The 20,431-nt window shown below is 45.6% G+C and overlaps 1 protein-coding gene across 1 annotated transcript in view; it reads right to left on the reverse strand.

Annotated features, from left to right (window-relative positions):
• Positions 1 to 20,431, reverse strand: part of NELF-B (negative elongation factor B) — an 80,134-nt gene that overhangs the window by 15,562 nt on the left and 44,141 nt on the right. Inside the window, exons 9-10 of the mRNA XM_050191631.3 lie at positions 17,284 to 17,519; positions 7,212 to 7,322 (exon numbers count right to left, since the gene is read on the reverse strand). Of these exons, the coding sequence (XP_050047588.1) occupies positions 7,212 to 7,322; positions 17,284 to 17,519 (347 nt within the window). The remainder of the gene's footprint in view (positions 1 to 7,211; positions 7,323 to 17,283; positions 17,520 to 20,431) is intronic.

Raw genomic sequence — 20,431 nt, forward strand, 5'->3', positions numbered from 1 at the left:
GTGCCCTCTCCTTGCAACAATTTCATGCGAAAAAGTAAACAGGTTGATATTTGTGGCGCTGCTAGCTGCGATGCAAGCATGGCCAAGCCGGGGTTCGCTGTTCGCCGTCAGTAGCCATGCACTGCTGCTGAGCTCGACTTGTTTTGAGAGTGATGAACAGCACTAACAAATCTTTGGCTTAATAAAGTGCATGTTAAATAAAACATTAAATCCATGCCCACTGCATTTTTTTTTCTTGTGGAAAAATTTTGTTGTCATCTTGAAGTTTGGTGCCGTTCCGAAATAGCCCCCCCCCCCACACACACACACACACACACACGTTGCCGGTAATTTCGACTTGCTTGAGGGGGGGGGGGGGGGGGGGGTGCTCGGAATGTCACGGTAGTGGTATAAGTCAGTGCTACATGAGCATACGCAAGTGGATCAATGAGCATGGTCACGCCGCTGGGACACGACATAAAATGACATAGTTTCGTTCTCCGAGTGCGTGACTGCACAATGTGGGAACAAGCTGACGAAACAAAGTACAGCTCTCTTTCTATGGTACGCAGTAAAATAATGATATGCAGACATTCGGTTAGTAGGTTTTATTATTTCTGTAAACTTTCATTCGTCTATTAAAGCAACAGATTAAACAAATAACCAATTCTGCCTTGAATAATTCTCTAAGTGTGGTGCCCACGAGAAGGGCAAACGGCGTTTGGTTTGAAATTTAAGCTCTTTCCGCAGCGCATAGAGGTGTAATACTTTGAAGGCACGATCGTTAGCGCACATTGTACTCACTGCACTTGTCAGTTTGAGATGGCCAAACCCGGTGAGGTGCCCCTTTAAGGAATATGTGCTATGTCCCGTTACATTGGCAGCTTTCCCTGCTTGGTATGCTTCACATGACAGGGCTGTATTTTAGCGAAGCTAAAGACAAATACTGCAAAGTGAACTAATGGCATATTTCGGTGATTTTTTTGCCTTTTGTTTAAGGGGGATGCAAGGCTGAAAATTCACTTTTGAATTGGTGGGTGCATATTTAGAGCGCTATCATTTCAGAAATAACGAAGACACTGATTGTTTTTGTTTGATACCTCTAGGGGGGTTATAGTGCAGGATAAGGCTAGTTGCGGGTCTTTCATTACACATCTGTAACAACGCCATCACTTTGAGGCTAAGTTCAATTTTTTTTCATTTTCATTAATATTGATAGGTAATAACTTTTTAAATAAAAATTTAGAAATAAAATAAAGTACTTCCTCTTGTTCCTGACAACATTTCAGCGCAGAAACTACGTTGAAGGAAAGTTTTGGCGAAGCAGTTTGGAAAAGAGTTTTCCAAAAGTTTTGTTTGGCCTAACAGAACAAACAGTGAAAAATGAGTTCAAAGATGTTACAACATGCTACTTCATTTTAAGACCAATAATAATTAATCGAAAATCCTTGCTCCATAGGTTGGACCCTTCTCTTCAATTTGAACCTGCTCTGTGGCAATCCGCCTCTTTCATGGCGCGACGACGCATGCGCCCTGCCCTAGCGGATCAGTCGCAAAACGTTGTGGAAGGGTCACGCGCGTGGTCGCGCGTGTGGCCGCGTGCCGGGAAGTCCTCAAAAAAAAAAAAAGAGGGTGCTTGGACACTAGCTGCTGCAAACACTCGTGCCGTGCACCGCGTTGAAACTCTGCTGGTTGCTCGACGTCGGTTCGGTGCCGAAAACGTGCGTAGCGTAAGACTGCAACTCCACTTTAAAAGAGAAAGCGGCCACGGCATCGTCCGAGTTGTCCGAACTGCACCGTGAGCCAGGTAGTTGCCGCCTTTCATGAATGGCTCGCTAATTTACCGAAAAACCTGTGCGTTACACTTGGGCAACACTTAAGTACATCACGTTGCTGACGAAGTCTTTTTGCAGCGTCGGTCCTCACTTGCTGGTGGTGGCAGCGCGTTCCTGACTGCACATACTCGTAAGGCCCGTCAACACTGGGTTGATACGAGACCGACAAGATGCTCACTCCAATGATTGACCGACTATTGTGCATCACTGAAACCTTTTTTATCATACCAGGTCGACAATGACGCAACCGGCAAGCGCGAGTTGTACTGCGATAGGCTTTCTTGTCGAAGGCACCAGCAAAATAAGCTTGCCGACCATTGTTCGACCGAACCCCGTGCGATCGGCCGTCGAACCGGCAACACAATAGCGACAGCGTCTTCGCTTGTATATATAATTATTCGTGCTCAAAATGAGTCAAGCACGCCTACGAAGTTGAAATGCACAAGCTTTAACCTTCTCAAGCCGTGCCCACGAAGTTTGAGCCAATGTCGATCCTGTTCAGCGAAGGTTAACCCGGCGCCGTTGAGTTCGTGCACTCGCTACCGGCGGACCTGAACTGAAATGTAAGCAGTTAGGTCGAACGAAACTGCCTTTTATAGTTCAATTCTGGCCTTAGCGATTTGAAATCAGCTACACTTCACTTCGCACGGCGCCTACACAATAAGCGGTAAGTGGCGACACAGCGCTGTGCCAACATCTGTACGTCACCGAACCTGTAGGCTGTCGGTCGCATTCGCTACGTATATGGGTGGGCCTGTACGTGTTGCTTTGCCGACACATTTCTCAATTTCAGAGATGCACTGTTTGCCTCTGCGTCAAGCGGTAAACAAGAGACGGTGTATTCGGTATACAGCAGCATAAATAACCGCCTCCCTCATTTATACCAATGCTGTGTGAGCGATGGCATCCGCGCGTTTTCGTGAGAGAACAACATGGCCTACAAATGAGCACTTATGCGAGCACAGTTTTCTCTTATAATGCTCTATGGCACGCTAAAACTGTAAGTATGATGGAGTTAAAGAAAAGCGAGAATAAGTTAATTAACAGCCCGTAATATATGTATCTGGATTACAGTTGCCGTTGTTTAAGTGGTTCGGCCGCTCATATTGACTCGTCTCAGGGTGTAACACCGTGGCACATATGCGCAGATATCCACTATTTCATATCAGCGATGGACCTTTTCCACAATATTTGATGATAATAACGACCTGCGGTTGTAGATGTCGATGTAAACAAGTGCACTGCTTTAATAAATCCGACGTAAAAGGCTGCGCCCGAAGACTTTTTGAATATACGAAACATCTAAATAATTTGTAAAAAGAATACAAAAAGTAATGTCCAAGTGCAGAAATCAGTGACAAATTCCAAGGCAGCCGTGCCGCCAAACTGAACTCAGCGTGCCTTTATCGGCCGCACTGTTTGCAGAACAGCACACTCAGGCCTGCTCACCCAGTAGTTATTGAGTGCTACATGGCTTCAGGAACGACATGCTGTCCCGATGAAGCCATTAATAATGATTCGCGATCCACAAAATGCACAACCGACGCGCACTCAAAGTGGGCGCAGGTACACAAATCAACCGGCGAAAGCCCCGGGACCCTTCCAAAACGTTTTCAGCGGCGTGCGGTAGAGGGCAGCACAGGAAAATGAAAGAGGAGGATTGCTTTAAGTCGTCTTCGCTTTCTTTTAAGCTTTAGAGCAGTCCAGCACCATTGTTTGTGCTCGTAGACAAAGGCACTGCAGCGAGAATTATGCATCTCTTTTTTAGTTTCTACTTTGTGGTCTGCTGTATTCTCGATGGAAGGCCTCCCATCATTAAAATGTACGAAGAATAAACTTTCTAACGCGAGAATTCTCTCTGTGTTCGGTTTCTTGTCCACTCTGTGGCTGTGTCTTGAATACAGCGTTCATGGATGCTCTCAACGGAGAGTGTGCGCCATCATCACGAGAAGATAATTCATTTCTTTTTTCTATGGTGCATATTGCAACCAAACTTGGTGTTGAGCTTCTTTAAACGTCTAGGAATCCAAAATAAAATTAGAAAATTTGTTTTTAATGGCAAAAATCACAAGTTTATCCCTGCATCCCCCCTTAATTCAACCCGCTGGATAATCTGACCAGTTTCATCAGTTTCGTCAGAACCAAATTAACAGAAGTCTACTGTACCACTTAAAGAATTTAAAAAGCACAAACATGTTCATGACTTCTCTGACTTGCAATTCTTCTGTAGCATCTTTAACAGTCTCACCCTGTCAAACTTGAGATGTATTTTTGGGTATTCACTTGTGGCCTAATGTAGAGGATTAAATACTGCAATTATTGCACACACGTTTAGTGGAATAGCTCTCTTACTAAGGCACACCGGCTATTTTGTGAACTTTAATATTCCTAAAATCTCACATATACAAGCCCGAGATGGGGGAGACCAAAGGAATGGGGAAGGAGGGCAGCACACATTTCTTTAAAGCTTGCCCTGATCACACAAGCAGCAGCAAATTTGTTACAGCAGAGACTGACGAGCAACACATTTCTTTTAGATCACAATGACTTTTCCAGTGGCATCGCTGTTGCCGATATCGCCTACTTCCAGAACTTGTTTGAATTGCTTTCCTCCAAGCAGTTGCCCTCCATGTATCCTTTCGCCATCGGAAGACTTCCAATGGAAGGTTTGAAGACCAATGAGCAAATCTTTTTAGCAAACAAAATTATTTTTTTGTAAAGCTTGATGCAACATTAGTAAAATGAAAAATGAGTCCAAATTTGTAAACTTTATGGAAAATTCAGGATCGTTGGCTGGGATGCCATGGTGGCCTCACCACCTTTTCTTTTAAGGGGGGAAGCGGGGATCAGATCGCGATTTTCGCGAAAAAAATCGATTTTTGAAAAGTACGCTTTTCAGAATCTACAGCATCATTTCTATCTTGTACTGAAATATTTCACCGAAAAACAAACTCTAAGCACTTAAAATAAATATATTTGTCGGTGCCGGCGTCCACAAATCCGCCCGAAATCGCGAAAAAGCCGCGAAGTTCAACGCGCGACTGCTCGGCTTTCCCGCCACGGAGCGCCGCCATTTTGGTATCGTTGGAAAGCCCGACTCTTTGACTCTTTGTCCCAGCCCTTCCCTTCCTTCCCTGCCAGCCAGCAAGCGCACAAAAAAAGAAAAACAGGAGAGTGGCAGCACGGAGCAGCCAATGGCTGCCGCGCCCCGATTGGCTCTGCGCCGCGGCTCGTTGTAAGGCGCCTCCTCATTGGTCGACGCCGCGCCATAATGGCGGCCGAGGCAAGGAGCGCAAGGAGCGTCTGCTTTTGTCCGCTGCTGGGAAGCCTTTCTGGACTTTCCTTCTCTTGTGTTTCGAGGACGTCGGCCACGTGCAATGGATCCGCGCACGTTCGAAAAGAAGTACCGGACGAAGCATGCCTACGGGAAGCGGAAACGCAAGCCCGTCACAGCAAGGAAGAAGCGGCGATTGGCAGCAGGTGGTTCGGCCGAGCCGAGCGTCCGTTCAGAATCGGCGGAGTACGCGCCCAACGTGCTGTGCGATCTCTCGCCCAACGTGCTGCGGGATCTTGCGCCGAGTCGAGCACCAGCCAGCGATAGTGAGACGAACCATGATCTTTTGCCGTCGAAGCGCGGGCGCAGTGTTACTTCACCGGTGACGATCGACATGCCAGTGAGTCTCGCCGTACGCGAGCGTCCCGTCGCAAGTTCGTCCAGCACAGATTACGGAGTGAGCTTGCAGCGGTCATCGCCGCCCGACTGCAGAGCATCGGAGACGCGCTTCCGCGGTGTGTCGTTCAACGCCGAGATGTCTCCGCAGCCAACAACCGCCAGTGAAGGCAGTCCCATGCCATCGACGAGTTCCGGCGCTTCGACGGAGCTGCAACGCGGGCGCACGCTCGCTGCCGCGGATGCGCCGGCGGCCGACCTTGCCGCTCATCGCAGTGTTGACTGTTCGCCCAGTGAACGTCGCACTATTCAAGCTCACCTGGAAACACGATTTGTGTCCGCGGAAACTGCAGAACTGCAAGCGTCGAGAGTTCGCGAATCGCTTCGCGCGGTTTCAGCAACGGAGCGCAAGTTCGGGCTGACTGGCTCACAGGAAAATGCCATTCCCGCACCTCCAGAAGAGGAGTTTATGCTTGTTCAAGTTGTTCAAGAGTCTCCATTCAGTGATATGGTCACTAGTATCAAAAGACCAGCATGCCTCACTGTTTGCTGTGGAAACAGCAGTGCACGAGGCAATTTCAAAGTACAACTCGGGCAGTCTGAAAGCTTATTCAGACCTGTGCACAACATTGGGCCTGCGCCCTGGTGCCCTCTCTCTTCAGCGGGCTGTCGAGAAAGACTCCCAGCGAATGAAGAAGGCACACAAAGTCCATCTCCTGAAAGGACAGAGGGCTAAGAAGTCACCTGCTGCCAAGGACACCAAATTCTACAATGCAGGAGCATTCTAGACAGTGTGTGCCAGTATGGAACTTTGAGGCTTGTTTTCTCAAAAGTTTGTTTTGAGCTTATCACCTCGCTCGTGGAAAGCATAGCACGGCAATGGGAGCACGGATTTTAATCCTGTTTGTTTTGCTGCAATTGGTGAAGTGTGCCTTATGTCAAGACAGTCTCAGATTTACCATTTAGGCTCACCATTTTTTTATTACACAATAATTGGAGCATGATACATTCTAAACATAAAGAGAAGGTGCATACTATATCGTTTAGAAGAAGAGCAGAGAAATTTAAAAAGAAATTAAGAGAATCTTGACTTAGACTATACTTCTTAGTAACTATTAAAAACATTTACAGACCCATAACCCATTTTGCTGTCACGCTAGGCTTTCCACGAGCAAGCAACATGTGAGCAATATATAAATAATGATAAAATAAAAACTACTGAAGATATGATTGTGAAACTTTGCAGCTGTCTGTTTGATGCTATTTCGAACCTGTATGCCAAATTTCATCACTCTAAGATAAAAAATGAAAAAGTTAGTTCCGATCCCCTCATCCCCCCTTAAGTACATTTCAGAACTAGAGCAGTATTCAGTATCAGATTTGACATTAATGCCAGTCAGCTCCCAAGCATTAAATTCAACCTGACATTTCGCTATTCATACACCCCAAGTAAGAAAATTGCACAACAGTATTCAGTTGTCTCGTACTGTAAATGCCACACTTCCATTTATGAGCACTACGTTTTTAACAAAAAGTAGCAAATCGGCAAGCGTGGTTACAGCCTGTATCACAAACTTTTGTAAATGATACACACTATCTGATTGAGGCCTACAAAAGCTAACGGATTCATGCGCACAGAACCTAAGACTGGCACAAAGTTCTAAGACCAGTCACAAGCTTTTCAACACTTCTCTCTATGTTTCCATCATCTGTGCATCTCAACTTACCTGGACAAGTGGCTGGAGTGTCTTCATGAGGCCTTGAAGTCTGGCAGGAGGAAGCTTTGCATGCACATGCCACAACAGGCGCAGCAAATGCCTTGCAGCACTGCTGGCACCCTGCACAGAGCAACATATAAGCCACAATGAAACTGCTGTGCGAAGAGCTGGAGCACATTCTATTTCAAAGAAGAAAAAAAATAAAAAATTGAGGATACCTAAGCACCTCTTTGAGTTGAGAAAGCAAAAGCATTAACGTCCAATTGAAAGCTGCTGAGCGGTCCTTCGAGTTATGAACTCCTCATAGGCAAGCGAGTGCATTTTGAGTGCAGATTGCGTCAAACAAAAGTTGCACACAAGTCTCTGAAGTAGGGGTGTGTGAATATAACATCAATTTTTCTAAAAATACAAAATCAAATCTGAATACTACCCATCTTCAAATATTAAATATTCATGCAAATAAATACATTGATTTCTTTCTTTCTTACATTTACACTTTCTTTCTTTGACATGCTGAAACATCTCAATTATTTAGGGCAACCTAAAAGAGCCTAGGCCATTACTGTTAATGCTCACTCAACTCAGTCTCGTTAATTAGAGAAGTAATATTCACTATCGCTATCTGGTCTCGCTGACAGGCACCATATTGCTTCACCATGAGCTGCAACGCATGAGCCATGGCGCTCTCCCGGTTGAGCTTGTGGTGCAACAAGCGACGCTTTCGATAAAAATGTGGAGAGGTTTTCCTCATTCTACGCATGTGCATAGCTCCATGCTTTCCATCGTGTGCTTTCTTCATGGAGTGACAATACACTGAACTGCCGAACAGTACAATGTCATTTGCTCTTAGCGCACCATGCTTCATCATAGCACACCACTACTCTGGCTTTGTAACCATTCTTCTTTTTTTGCAATGAATATTGTTCAGCCTGCCGCTACAATGCCACCAGTCGGGACAGTGCTCCCACCCTCACATGTGACTGGCGGGCTAGCATGACATGATAGGCTGCACCATGTGCGATTTGATCGAGCAGCTTTGCATACGTTACAATGCTACTCAGACAAATGAAGTGCTAAAAACAGTACTTCACAGTGAAAACTGATACAGTAAAACCTTGTTATTTTGACACTCGTTAATTTGAGAAAGTGGACAATTCAGACTCGTCCTCTGGTCCTGCCAGACATATGCATTAATTGATGCAATCAAACTCTCGTAAACTCGGATGTATTTGGCTGCACATTGCTTAATTGGGACAATTCTCGGTGCTTGGAAAGCGTACAGCACCACAAATGTGCAACGCAAAAGAGCAGAAACGGCACTAGTGTCCAACTGAAACGAAGTGGCGGAGTCCGCATCGCCAGTCATCAGTGGAAATCGTATGTGAACGACAGCGATGCTGGAATGCTTAGTGCCTATTTGTAAAGCCTTTATTTCTGCATTTATCGCTGCGCACCTTCATAACTGTGTAGTCGCCATCCATGATCCTGTCGACAGCCACCACTGTTTCGTCCACAGAGGTTGCGGCAAACAGTAGTTTAATTCTGAATTGGTGCGTGCATCAGCCGTGTGGGCTTTCAGAACTGCAAGATTGCCGCCCATGATCGTGTTGATAGTTGCCATGATTTCTTCGAAAACAGTTGTGGCAAACAGTTGTTTTGTTTTGACTTGGTACACGCGTTGGCCACATGCCTTCATAACAGCGTAGTCACCCTTCAAGATCATGTCATTAGCATCCGCGGTTTTCTCCACAGCGGTTGCTATTTGTTTATTGTTTTCTTGATAGCCTCAATAACTGCACATTCAGTTAATTTAGACTTTTTTTTTCGGTACCGTGAAATCCGAACTAACAAGGTTTTACTGTAATACAGAACTGTGTTGATGTATTTTAATTGCTTTTACGTTGTGTTCGGTGTCTTGACCGAAAGCCATTTGACGCTCATGTCCCCAATTGGCATGCCTTCATTCTGTCATGTTCCTGCATCTTAGCTTGCATTCAAACAAAGCAGTCACAATGTAGACATGCAGAGGAAATGTGAAACGCTTTGTAATAGTGAACAGGTCTCATGTCTAGAAACACACAAGCCTAACAGCAGTGTGCATACTTCCACTGCTGGCAGTTGACCACTAGCAGCAAGGTATCATCATCACAGTTAAGCCAGAACAGCTGATAGGTCTGAAACTAGGCGATGCATCAGTCCCGATAAATGCGTCTCTCTGTGCAACTGCAGTGATTGTAGTTTTTGTGCATTTCGAGTAACTTCTTGCACAGTGTTCTTGGTGAAGTGATGCTTGTTAGTGCTCCCATACCTTCATTGATGGTGCGAAGAAAACAAAAGGCACTTTTTATTCAAGAAAAACTCAATGTACTGTGCAGAACAGACAATTTAGAGAATAAAAAAGTCCTTTTTTTTTTGCAACGAAGCTGAACTATCACTTCCGATGCTGAACGATGTTGTTCAAAAATGGGACGTGATTGAAGTAAATGCCATGCTCTTTAGCACAAAAGGTACTTTTGTGGCACTAAATATGTATTCCGCAAATGTAAGTTGACCCTCAGGGAAAGAAACATGGCTCTTCCAATCGCTTGAGAAACATGCGGCACTGACCAACGATGAAAAAAATTCTTGATTTTCAAGGCTTGGAGGGTAAGTTCGAGGAAATAAACATTTTCAAGTAAAACAGCATTCCCTCATTTATTTTGGTGGTATCCTCACCGTTAGATTTTCCTAGCTTGCTGAGGGCTGAATTACACAAAGTTCACCACAAGCCATTTATTTAATGATTGATTTTGGTATGCAAAACTGTTACTGATAGATTCCAATAAACTGCGCAATATAAATATGCCAACATACAGTCAAATCTCGTTACTACGAACCCCACATTAACGAATTTCTCAAATTTACGAAGATTTTAAAAATCCCCGCCAGATTGCCTACCTTTTCTATGTGAAAATATTTCAGAACTACGAATTTCAATACAGCGCATATTTCAGTGTAACGCATAGTTTATTTTCATCTTTACAACTGAAGAACAACAGTATTACGAATTCGGCAAAAAGTAACAGCGCCGCAACTCTCACGTGAAACCTAAACCGAGTGCAGTAGTTATCATCATCACCATGTCGAGTGCCAACTGCTTTACCGCAAACTTCAAGAACTTCACGACAAAGGTTTGGCGATGTTCGCATGAGATCCAACGATGAATGCAGCTAGCGACGGCGCCAAGAAGCGAAAGCAGTTTTTACTGCAGGACAAATTGGACGTATTGCAGGAAATCGATGCAGGGAAAAAGCAAATCGATGTGTGCAGACAGCGTGGCATTGCCCCATTAACCCTTTCGCTGTCACCGACGTACCGGTACGTCATCGCGCTTCCCCCCAACGGTGTCACTGACGTACCGGTACGTTCTCTATCGTGCGTTCAAAATTTCGCGCCTGAGCGCAAAGCAGGCGCTCCTGTATTGGCCACGCCATCTGTTGACTCTTTCTACAAGTTCGTATATTCGCTCCGACCTGTGTTAGTCCATGTATTGAAGAGTACGGTGCGACTTCCACTCCCCACTTTCTCTTTGCTGAGTGGCGCGGTGGCTCCGCGTTCGCTGGATCATACGTCGCGCGCGTGTGGTTATGGGTTCAAGGGTTGTTCTGTAATCTCCGCTGGTTTGAAGGTTTTTATTTTTCTTCTGTTGGCGTGCCTGCTACGGCGCGTCAAGTTCAGGCGCACGTGCCGTTGCCTCTCCAAAAAGGGTGACTCGATTGCTGCTTTCGCTCTCTCGCCGCACCCTCGCTTCCGACTTGCAGCAGTAAACGTAAAGCCCTTCGAACTTTGTTTAGCCTTTTTCCATCTCCCTCTGTCTTCTTGATCACGCAACGTCCCATTTCCCTCCGTTGCGCGAGCGACTGAAAGCGCATCCTCCCTGCGCGCGGTTACTTTCGGATGGCTCGGCGCGCGGGACCTTCGTCTGCTCATGGGAGCGGTGGCTGAATTCCGATTCAGAAAACGAGCCGAGCTCAGATTCGGACTCGGACAAAGTCGCATGAGAGGAAGAGGGTTCCGCATCGTCAGATTCGGACGTTGAACGGATTTTATAGACAGGCTGATGATGATGATGATGTTTACTAACAACAGCTGCAGAACACTGAAATGTGCATATTGCATTGACTATGTTATTTGTATACCAATCATAATCAAAAATAAATTGCTACGTTCATTCCCTGTTATGCTCGTTCCCTGAAACCAAGCCGACACTGGGGGTGCGTCATGGCCAGAAACGTCCGACAGCGAAAGGGTTAACCGTCACGACCATTTTGAAAGACCAAGATTGAGATTGTCAAGCTTCACCGGGAATCGCAACTCGCTTCTATGAGGAAAAGGCTGCGACTGGGAAACTTTCAAAATGTGGACCAAGCTGTTCTCATGTGGTTCAAAGATGCCAGACTGCAAAATGTTCCCGTGTCTGGCCCAATGCTCCAAGAAAAAGCTCGCGAATTCGCCGATGCACTTGAAATAAGCAGTTTCGATGCCAGTGCGGGCTGGCATTTTTGTTTCCGCCAAAGGAACGGATTAACTTGGCAGGTTAACATGGCAAGTCTCGGGCGAGGAAAAGGCTGCTGACAAAGAAGGCGCAGATTCCTGGCGCAATGATCGTTTTCTAGAGGTGGCTGAATCGTACTCTGAAGACAATATTTTCAACGTGGATGAGATTGCATGTTTTTATCAGCTCCTGCCAGACCGGACGATGCACTTCAGAGGACAGCAGTGCAAAGAAGGGGAGAAATTGCATCTTTGCATGAAAGTCCTGCTCTGCTGCAATGCAACAGGCACAAAGAAAATTAAACCGCTCGTGATCAGCAAGTACGTGAAGCCTCACTGCATGAAAAACATCATGTCGTTACCATACGACTACCATGACAACAAATGAGTCTGGATGACCAGAGAACTCTTTTCCGAGTGGCTCATCAAACTCGACAACCAAATAAAGAGGGATGACCGAAGAATTCTACTGGTTGTCGACAACTGCTCTGCTCACATTGTGAATATTCGCTTCATGCACATTAACTCGGCGTTTCTGCAGCCAAACAATACGTCCTTGCTGCAACCCCTAATTATAAAGAGTGTGAAAGCGAATTTCGTAAGCGCCTTGTGCAGAGGTTGATTAACAACCTCCGCCTAAAGCAGCCAACTGCAATCAATATTCGTTAGGCAGCGGAAATTCCCACAAGAGCTTGGTGGAACTTGAAGGCGTCCACCATTAGCAACTGCTGGCGAAAAGCAGGGCTTGTCAAAGCACCTGTGCAGCTTGAAGATGACCTAGAGGTGACCAACAACAACTCAGGAGACCTGTGGACCGAGGTTGTGGAAATGCTGCCCGCTGTCTCTTCCTTCGATGACTACGTGGAGAGCGACAGCGCAGCACTAACGGTGGCGGACCTGACAACTGAAGAGATTGTTAACTGCGTTAGCGACATCTCCAGTGACGATGACGACCCGAAGGAAGAAGACTGTGGGACACCGAACACAGAAGATGTCGTCGAGCACTGATGTTTTAGTGCACATGAACAAAGTCCGCACTTTCATCGCTCGGTAGAATAACATACCTGATGAGGTATTGCGCAAAGTGGAAGATATAGACGTGTTCCTAATCGGTTGTGTGTGCTGCATGCGCCAGAAGAAAATCACTGATTTCTTCAAAAAGCAGCTTTGAAGTGAGTGGAACATTTTTATTTGAGAGTATGCTTGTCTGCAAACGTGTCTACTGGCAAGGTGTGTCATTTTCATTCCTAGGCTCGTCCACTGGCTTACAACTGTGAGTTTTTCATTACAACAATATTTCAAAATAACGAAAAATTTTTGGCGGTCCCGCGTGATTCGTTATATCGAGATTTGACTGTATACAGTTCTTACATTTTTTTTTTCTTACTCCCACAATCCGAGACTGAAGAGGCCACCAACACGTTAGCAGCAGCAAACACAATTGTGTCCGCAAGCGTGGGAGACTAAAGCTGCATAGTGACCAAGCTCAGTGTGGAACATTTGTGCTCATGTTTCAAATGGACTACTAATGCCATCTTGTTCTTTGGTCTGCCTATATTATTAATGCAATAAATTCAGTTTTTAACGGACCCGGCTATAACAAACTATCGGGTACAACGGACAAATTTTTGTTCATCTGTTAACTCTATGCAGCGGTGAAGCTATCTCGTATCATGGGATCTGAAGGGTGCAAAGGAAGAAGTCTCGAAATTGTCATCGGGCGCTGAAGGCAAGGGAAGGTGTGGAATACAAAGATAAAGCTACCCATGGAATCAAATGTTGCCACTCTTGCTAATGCGGCAGGAGTGGGTCACGTCTGATTGCTGGCTCCTGATAAGTTACAAGGCGTTTGAAAATGGCTGACAAGTTGCCCAATACGCACAAAGCCAAAGCCTTTTGCTTTTTTTCTTAACGAGGCCATGATGCATTTGTCCAACAGTTCTCTGTTTGAGAGTAGAGGGTCTGATATGGTTATACACACAAGAAAATTGGGCTCCCAGTGCATATTTTAACCATAAATTTCAATTTGAAATCACTGCCTCTTAACTCCTCTCACCGACACCAACCGCCATTTTTGCAAGGCTGTGTGACGTCACGAACTGCAGGGGCCACCTCTGTGTCGTCTGCTTTGAAACAGTTCGAGACCACATCGGACGTCTTTCTCCACACGCTCTAGGACCCAGCAGCATAGAAACAGCGTTGCCGCTGTATTGTGCACACAATTCCTTCACTTGGACAATAAAAAATCAGTAGGAAACAGCAGAGATGCGCCAAAATGCACATGCAAAAACTAAGCGATGCATGCCGGCCATGGTGTATTTTGAGCTCCTGCAGTCGCTTCCGGTTTGTGCAGTACACAAAAGTATGGCTTTTTGAGACCAGCTTCTGTTACCCGAGGGAGCCATTTCTGGGGGTGCCCATTTATTTAGACACCATTCAGTGTCCCCAGCATGCTTAACGGTTCAACTGCAACATTTAAAATTCAAATAGAAATTATTTATGTCACTGAATGCACTCAAATTTTGCCAGCTTGCTGTGGGACCCATAAGGTTTGACATACATGCATTAATTCAAGCTAGAAAATTTGGTGGCATGGTCCCTTTAGAGAGGGGGGGGGGGGGGGGGGGGGGGGGGGGCGTGCGTGGAATCATGGTGGAGTTACATAAGTCACCCTGGCAACAAGAATGTGACCAGCACCAGACAACACCCAGTGTCTCGATCACTACCAGTGTGCAGGCTCTGCCAAGGATTGCGTGGCTGCTCTATTGTTCGCATCATTTACCAAGGTGCGAAAAGAAGTTCGTAACGTTCTAAATTTAGCACATTATAAGCTAATGAACTTGGGCAAGGACTTTTGAAAAATTTGTGTCATCCAGAAATTCGTATCAGGTGTGATTGTATCCCCGAGATTCTACTGCAGTATAACAAGCCTGAGCCACCCAGATTGGGGCATCCTAGCTCTACCGCTTCATTACTTGTGCGGCAGGTGCGCAGTTCAAAGCTGATGCCAACCAACTCTACAAGGCATGGGGGTAACACATGGACATAAGTTTTCAAAGAGATGCCAAAAACCCAGATGCAACTTCAGGATGCAGATTAATTGTTGAAAGGACACTGGCCTCAGTTCAGCAAGATATTTCTATTTCCAGTTCCATCATGACAGCACACTGCAGCTCTAGGCATGTGAAAACATACCTTCAGAACCTAAAAAGTACAAAAGCAATGTATAAGAGGCTGTTTGCTACCACAACAAGCTCCCATTACACATGCCGAAGTTAAAAGTGCTTCATGCACATCTGTGTATGCAACCAAACATTTCTTACAAATAATAAACATGTTTTTAAAAAAGTGCTTTACTTTAGGCCGGATTTTATATCATTATCAAGATACAATAGACTTTCATTAACTAGACTTCAGTTAATTCAATCCTGATTTAAGTCCGGACTGGCACTTATGGGCCAAGACTTTCGTTATTTCAATCCTGAAATTGGCCCTTGCAGCATATTTAAAACTTCATTTGTCAGCAAGCATATGCCTGACTTCAATGTTGACTTCAATGTGTATAGCATCTGCCTTGGCAGCGTTAGATGGCAGTGAACGAGTCAGACACAATATTTGCTCCCAAAAATAGTGACTTTCGGCTTGCCTTTTCAAGTGATAACGGCAGCCCGCAAAGAGTGATTACCGCATGTACCCGATTTTTTCGCACACCTTTTTTTCCCATGAGAAGGGGTCGGTAAAATTTCTCCATCACAACCGGATATGAAACACATACAACATTAGCAGTGTTGGTAACAGGCTATTGTCGGAGCAAGTATCATTGCCATTGTGGTCACAAGATGGTGACAGAACGAGTTTTCGCATAGGTCGGCAACAACATGGTAGTTTCGTTACAAGAACCAATTTAAAAGAGAAGCTATCTACGTGTCAAAGTTGGCAGCAAGAGAGCTGTGTAACATGTTTTCGGTGTGTTGGGAGTTTTGTATGCGTCGCAGAACAAACAGGTGAAGTGGTTACCTTGGGCATAGGTCTTGTAGAGGTCCCCATCTCATTTACGATCACTGTGGAGTTGTTCAAGATCAAATGCAGTGGAATGCATGGAGGATGACCAATGTGACACGTGGCAACAGAGTTGTCAGAGAGTGACGATGATAGGCATAAGGTGTAAATAAATTTAAATCCTGCAAACGTATACTTTGTTGGTTTCATAATTTTCTGATTGCCAGAATGAAAGGCATGCTACATTTTCTTCAAGAAAACCGTGTGTACATTACACATGGATGCACAATTTTCTAGTTTCAACCCATAAAAACAGGATGCGTTTAGTATACAGGGCAAGTTAAAATTGACTAAATGTGGCCAAATAAATTAATGGCGTCCTTGGATTTCTTTACTGCCTTCTCTTTTAACCCTTTCGCTGTCACGGACGTACCGGTACGTCATCGCGCTTCCCCCCCACGGTGTCACTGATGTACCGGTACGTTCTCTATCGTGCGTTCAAAATTTCGCGCCTGAGCGCGAAGCTGGCGCTCCTGAATTGGCCACGCCATCTGTTGACTCTTTCTACAAGTTCGTATATTCTCCCTGACCTGTGTTAACCCATGTATTGAAGAGTACGGTGCGACTGCCACTCCCCACTTTCTCTTTGCTGAGTGGCGCGGGGGCTCCGCGTTCGCTGGATCATGCGTCGCGCGCGTGTGGTTATGGGTTCAAGGGTTGTTCTGCCATCTCCGCTTGTTTGAAGGTTTTTATTTTTCTTCTGTTGGTGTGTCTGCTACGCCGCGTCAAGTTCAGGCGCACGTGCCGTTGCCTCTCCGAAAAGAGTGACTCGATTGCTGCTTTCGCTCTCTCGCCGAATCCTCGCTTCCGATTTGCAGCAGTAAACGTAAAGCCCTTCGAACTTTGTTTAGCCTTTTCCATCTCCCTCTGTCTTCTTGATCACGCAACGTCCCGTTTCTTTCCGTTGTGCGGGCGACTGAAAGCGCATCCTTCCAGCGCGCGGTTACTTTCGGATGGCTGAGCGCGCGGGACCTTCGTCTGCTCATTGGTGCGGTGGCTCAATTCCGATTTAGAATACGAGCCGAGCTCGGATTCGGACTCGGACAGAGTCGCATGCGAGGAAGAGGGTTCCGCATCGTCAGATTCGGATGTTGAACGGATTTTAGTCAGGCTGATGATGATGATGATGATGATGTTGACTAACAGCAGCTGCAGAACACTGAAATGTGCATATAGCATTGACTACGTTATTTGTATACCAATCATAATCAAAAATAAATTGCTATGTTCATTCCCTGTTATGCTCGTTCCCTGAAACCAAGCCGACACTGGGGGTGCGTCACGGCCAGAAAGGTCCGACAGCGAAAGGGTTAATTAGATCCACCAAATCTTTTGATCATGGTGAAACTAGTGAAATTTGACAGCATTAAAATTTTCTCTGCTGTTTTTCTTAATTCACGCCTGACAAGGATGCAGACTGCACAATTTTAGTCAAAGTTCACAGTGATGGCAGCTTGGCAATCAGCAGGCAGAGAGAGGGTGACCTTACTTCTGTGGTGGGAAGTGCAGCAGGCGTGCTGCCTCCAGAAGCGTTGCCACTCAGGCCACTGAGGAAGAACTCGTCAAAAACAACGGTGCAAAAATCCTCTTGGGCAAAATCATCAGCCATGAGAGCCAAGTGGCCAACCAGAGTGTGCAGGAATGGATCCTGGTAGGCGCGCTGGCCCTCCGCTCCCGCCAAGGTGCCCAGAACTCTCATTACGCCAGTTCGATCACGTTGGCGAGCTGTACATGAACAAAAAGAACAAGAGAAAGATATGTCACCAAACCCAACATGCCATTCACCCAGTTCAGTCGAACTTCTGTGCTTCGGCACTTCACATGCACCGTCCTTTTGCAGCAACCGGGTTTGAGTGGATTGTTCGCTATAAATGTATGGCGGTTTTGAAAATGTTCATTGTAATTGGAAGCAGTTTCAATAGGCATGATCCGAAAATCGCAAATGTCGTGAAATGTGGTCGTTACAACCAATAGATTGTTATATCTGGGATCATTAGAAGTGGGTTCGACTGTAGTAAATTTTGTTGCAGTTGGGTGTGTAATATTACGAATACCACAGAAGCTATCGGTAAATTATGACTAAAGGCGCTTCAAGTGTGGCCACAAGCTATCCTCCAATTAATACATAGCAGGCAATGCTACGAAGGCAGAGAGACTTTTCTCACTGTCTACGTCTGCGACCAATAAATAATGCCCCACATATGAAACATAGTTATGGAGATACATGCCATGTAATTTGATATAAAATTAAGTACCATACATTTATGTTGCAAAATTTTAAGTATTTGCTACATGGAAGGTGTCAAGAGATATGAACCTATCGACCACCAAATGGGAGTTACACATTTCTGTGACCAGTAGCCACAGCACATCACCTGCACTCACAACCAAAATATAGCATGTCACTGATACTGGAAGCACAAATGTGCAGAAGTAGAGTAGACCAATGTTGATAAGTTTTTCAAGGGACAGTGGAAAAAAACGTAACAGCCAGGAAAAGGAAAGGTGACAAGGAAGGTCCCACATCGCCACAGCTTCATCAGAAGCAACTCTGGAAGGCTGCCAGTACAGTTATTAACTACGACCGGATATGGTACAGGCATAATTAAGGGACACATACTATGCTTAGTGACCGTGGGCCCTTTCTACTTTTAACATGCTTCACCACCATGGAGGAAGAAAAAACTGAGGAGACCAACTACCCAGTCTGCGTGCTAGGAAAAAAGTGTGGAGGAAGTCACATGCTATTTTTCACTGTAGCAGCCATGTTGCCAGGGCACAATGGCAGTCTCGTGGTGGTCTGCACTCGTGTGTGCTGCTCTGTAGATCTTGTAAAGTGGTAAAGGCATCCTATGTATAGGTGTGTGCTAGCCTCAATGCTTTGTGCCGCCATGTTAGCTAAACTGTGCACTTCCAGCTGTTGTGGCCAGGTGGGACTACAAAAAGTAAAAGCATAAAACGGGCGCACATACAATGCTGTAGACCCCGTATTGCACCACAGTTGAAAGATGACCTGGGAGCATTGTTGCCATCTTCAACGGATTCATGCTAATGTGCCACTACAGATTGAAACTGCTGTGCTTCAGAATGCACAATGAACGCCTTGCAGGTCAGCGAGTTTTGCAGTACTCCTGCTTTTGACAGTGGACGATGCATTGGTGGCACACAGAATAGCCATGTGGAAGGAGGAGAAAGAAGCAGCTGCTGTGAGTAACAAAGGGAGGAAGCCTGCTTACCGCAGACATCCTATCTGTGCTCCTGTGAGGCGCAGGGAAGTGAAGGTTGGCAGATGCATTGATAGAGTGAACAAAGCTCGACATAATAATGTACGCCTGCGTGCCCATCAAATGGCTGATTGTCGCATGTAGTGAGCCCAGCCAACATGCTAGCCGCACGCATCCGTGCATACTGTTTTGCACCACACGGCAGCTACCACAGAACTTTGTTTCCATGAAGCTTCACTTACCAAGAGAAGAATACACCTCAAGACACTGTCAGGTATATAAACATGTTCTCTTCTGCTGGCTTCAGTGTTGATGCACTGTAGCTCTTCCCATCGTCGCAGTGTGCAGCCACTGGAAACTTGTTCAATAAAGCAAAATGATGCCTCAAACCACGACTGGCATACATGTTTGTTCTCCTAAACTGCAGATGGGCTAGCCATGGGTCGATGCGTCAAGATGTATGTACTGTGCTGCCAGTCATTGCCAGAGTATTGTTGCAGTACTGTGAGAATGCGCAATTTATTTTCACAGAGTGAAAATAATGAAATATCAATAGTGTGAAATTTTCACAAAGAGGCTTCACAAAGCGACGTCAGGGCCTCTCCTCAGTTGTTCCTTCCTTCATGTTTACCGCGATATATAGCAATGCTTCACCGCATAACACGGCTGTATGACGGAGCAGCTAACTTTACGGAACCGACAGAAACTACAACTGTGTCGAGACACTCTTATTGGAACTAACAAAAGTGTACTTCCAGAATTTCAGGGTGAAGCTTGAGAGGCTTAACCACGAGTAACCCTTTATCATCTTAGTAGCAATGTGCGAGAGCGAATTTGCCTCTGCACTGCTAAATTTGCTTGACCGCCGCATTCGAACGCAACACAAGATACAAGAACATTACAGAATGGAGGTGTATCAAATGGGAACATAACACATAAAAGTCAATCGGCTTTAGGTTGTGACCACAAAAAACGCGTGACACAATTTTGCATTATGGCCAGCACGAAGAAGAAGAACCTGCCATTCACAGTGAAGTTTGAAATTATCGAGTCAAGCGTGGATAGAAACGAAATCTGACGTCACCACAACATCTGGACTCACATTAAAAAGAAAACGATGCAAAACTGCTCCAGTTCTGGCAGTTTCTTCGGACCCAGTGATTTTTTAATATGTGTTCTGACGAGTGCAACAAAGCCATTGCTGGCTTCCACAAAGTTTGGAGTGAGTTGTCAGCATTTCCAGAAGCCATTGCTGGGTCAACGGTAAACAAGTGTATGCTCGTGGACAAAGAACAAGGACTTCATCGCTGACATCGTTAATCAAGACACGAGTGAAAGGAACCGCTAAGACAAATCAGATCCTGCGCTTCTGCACACACACATGATAGGCCTCATCTGCTCTGTCCTTGGACA

Source organism: Dermacentor andersoni, chromosome 1 (assembly GCF_023375885.2).
Source record: "Dermacentor andersoni chromosome 1, qqDerAnde1_hic_scaffold, whole genome shotgun sequence".
Taxonomy (NCBI): Eukaryota; Metazoa; Arthropoda; class Arachnida; order Ixodida; family Ixodidae; genus Dermacentor; species Dermacentor andersoni.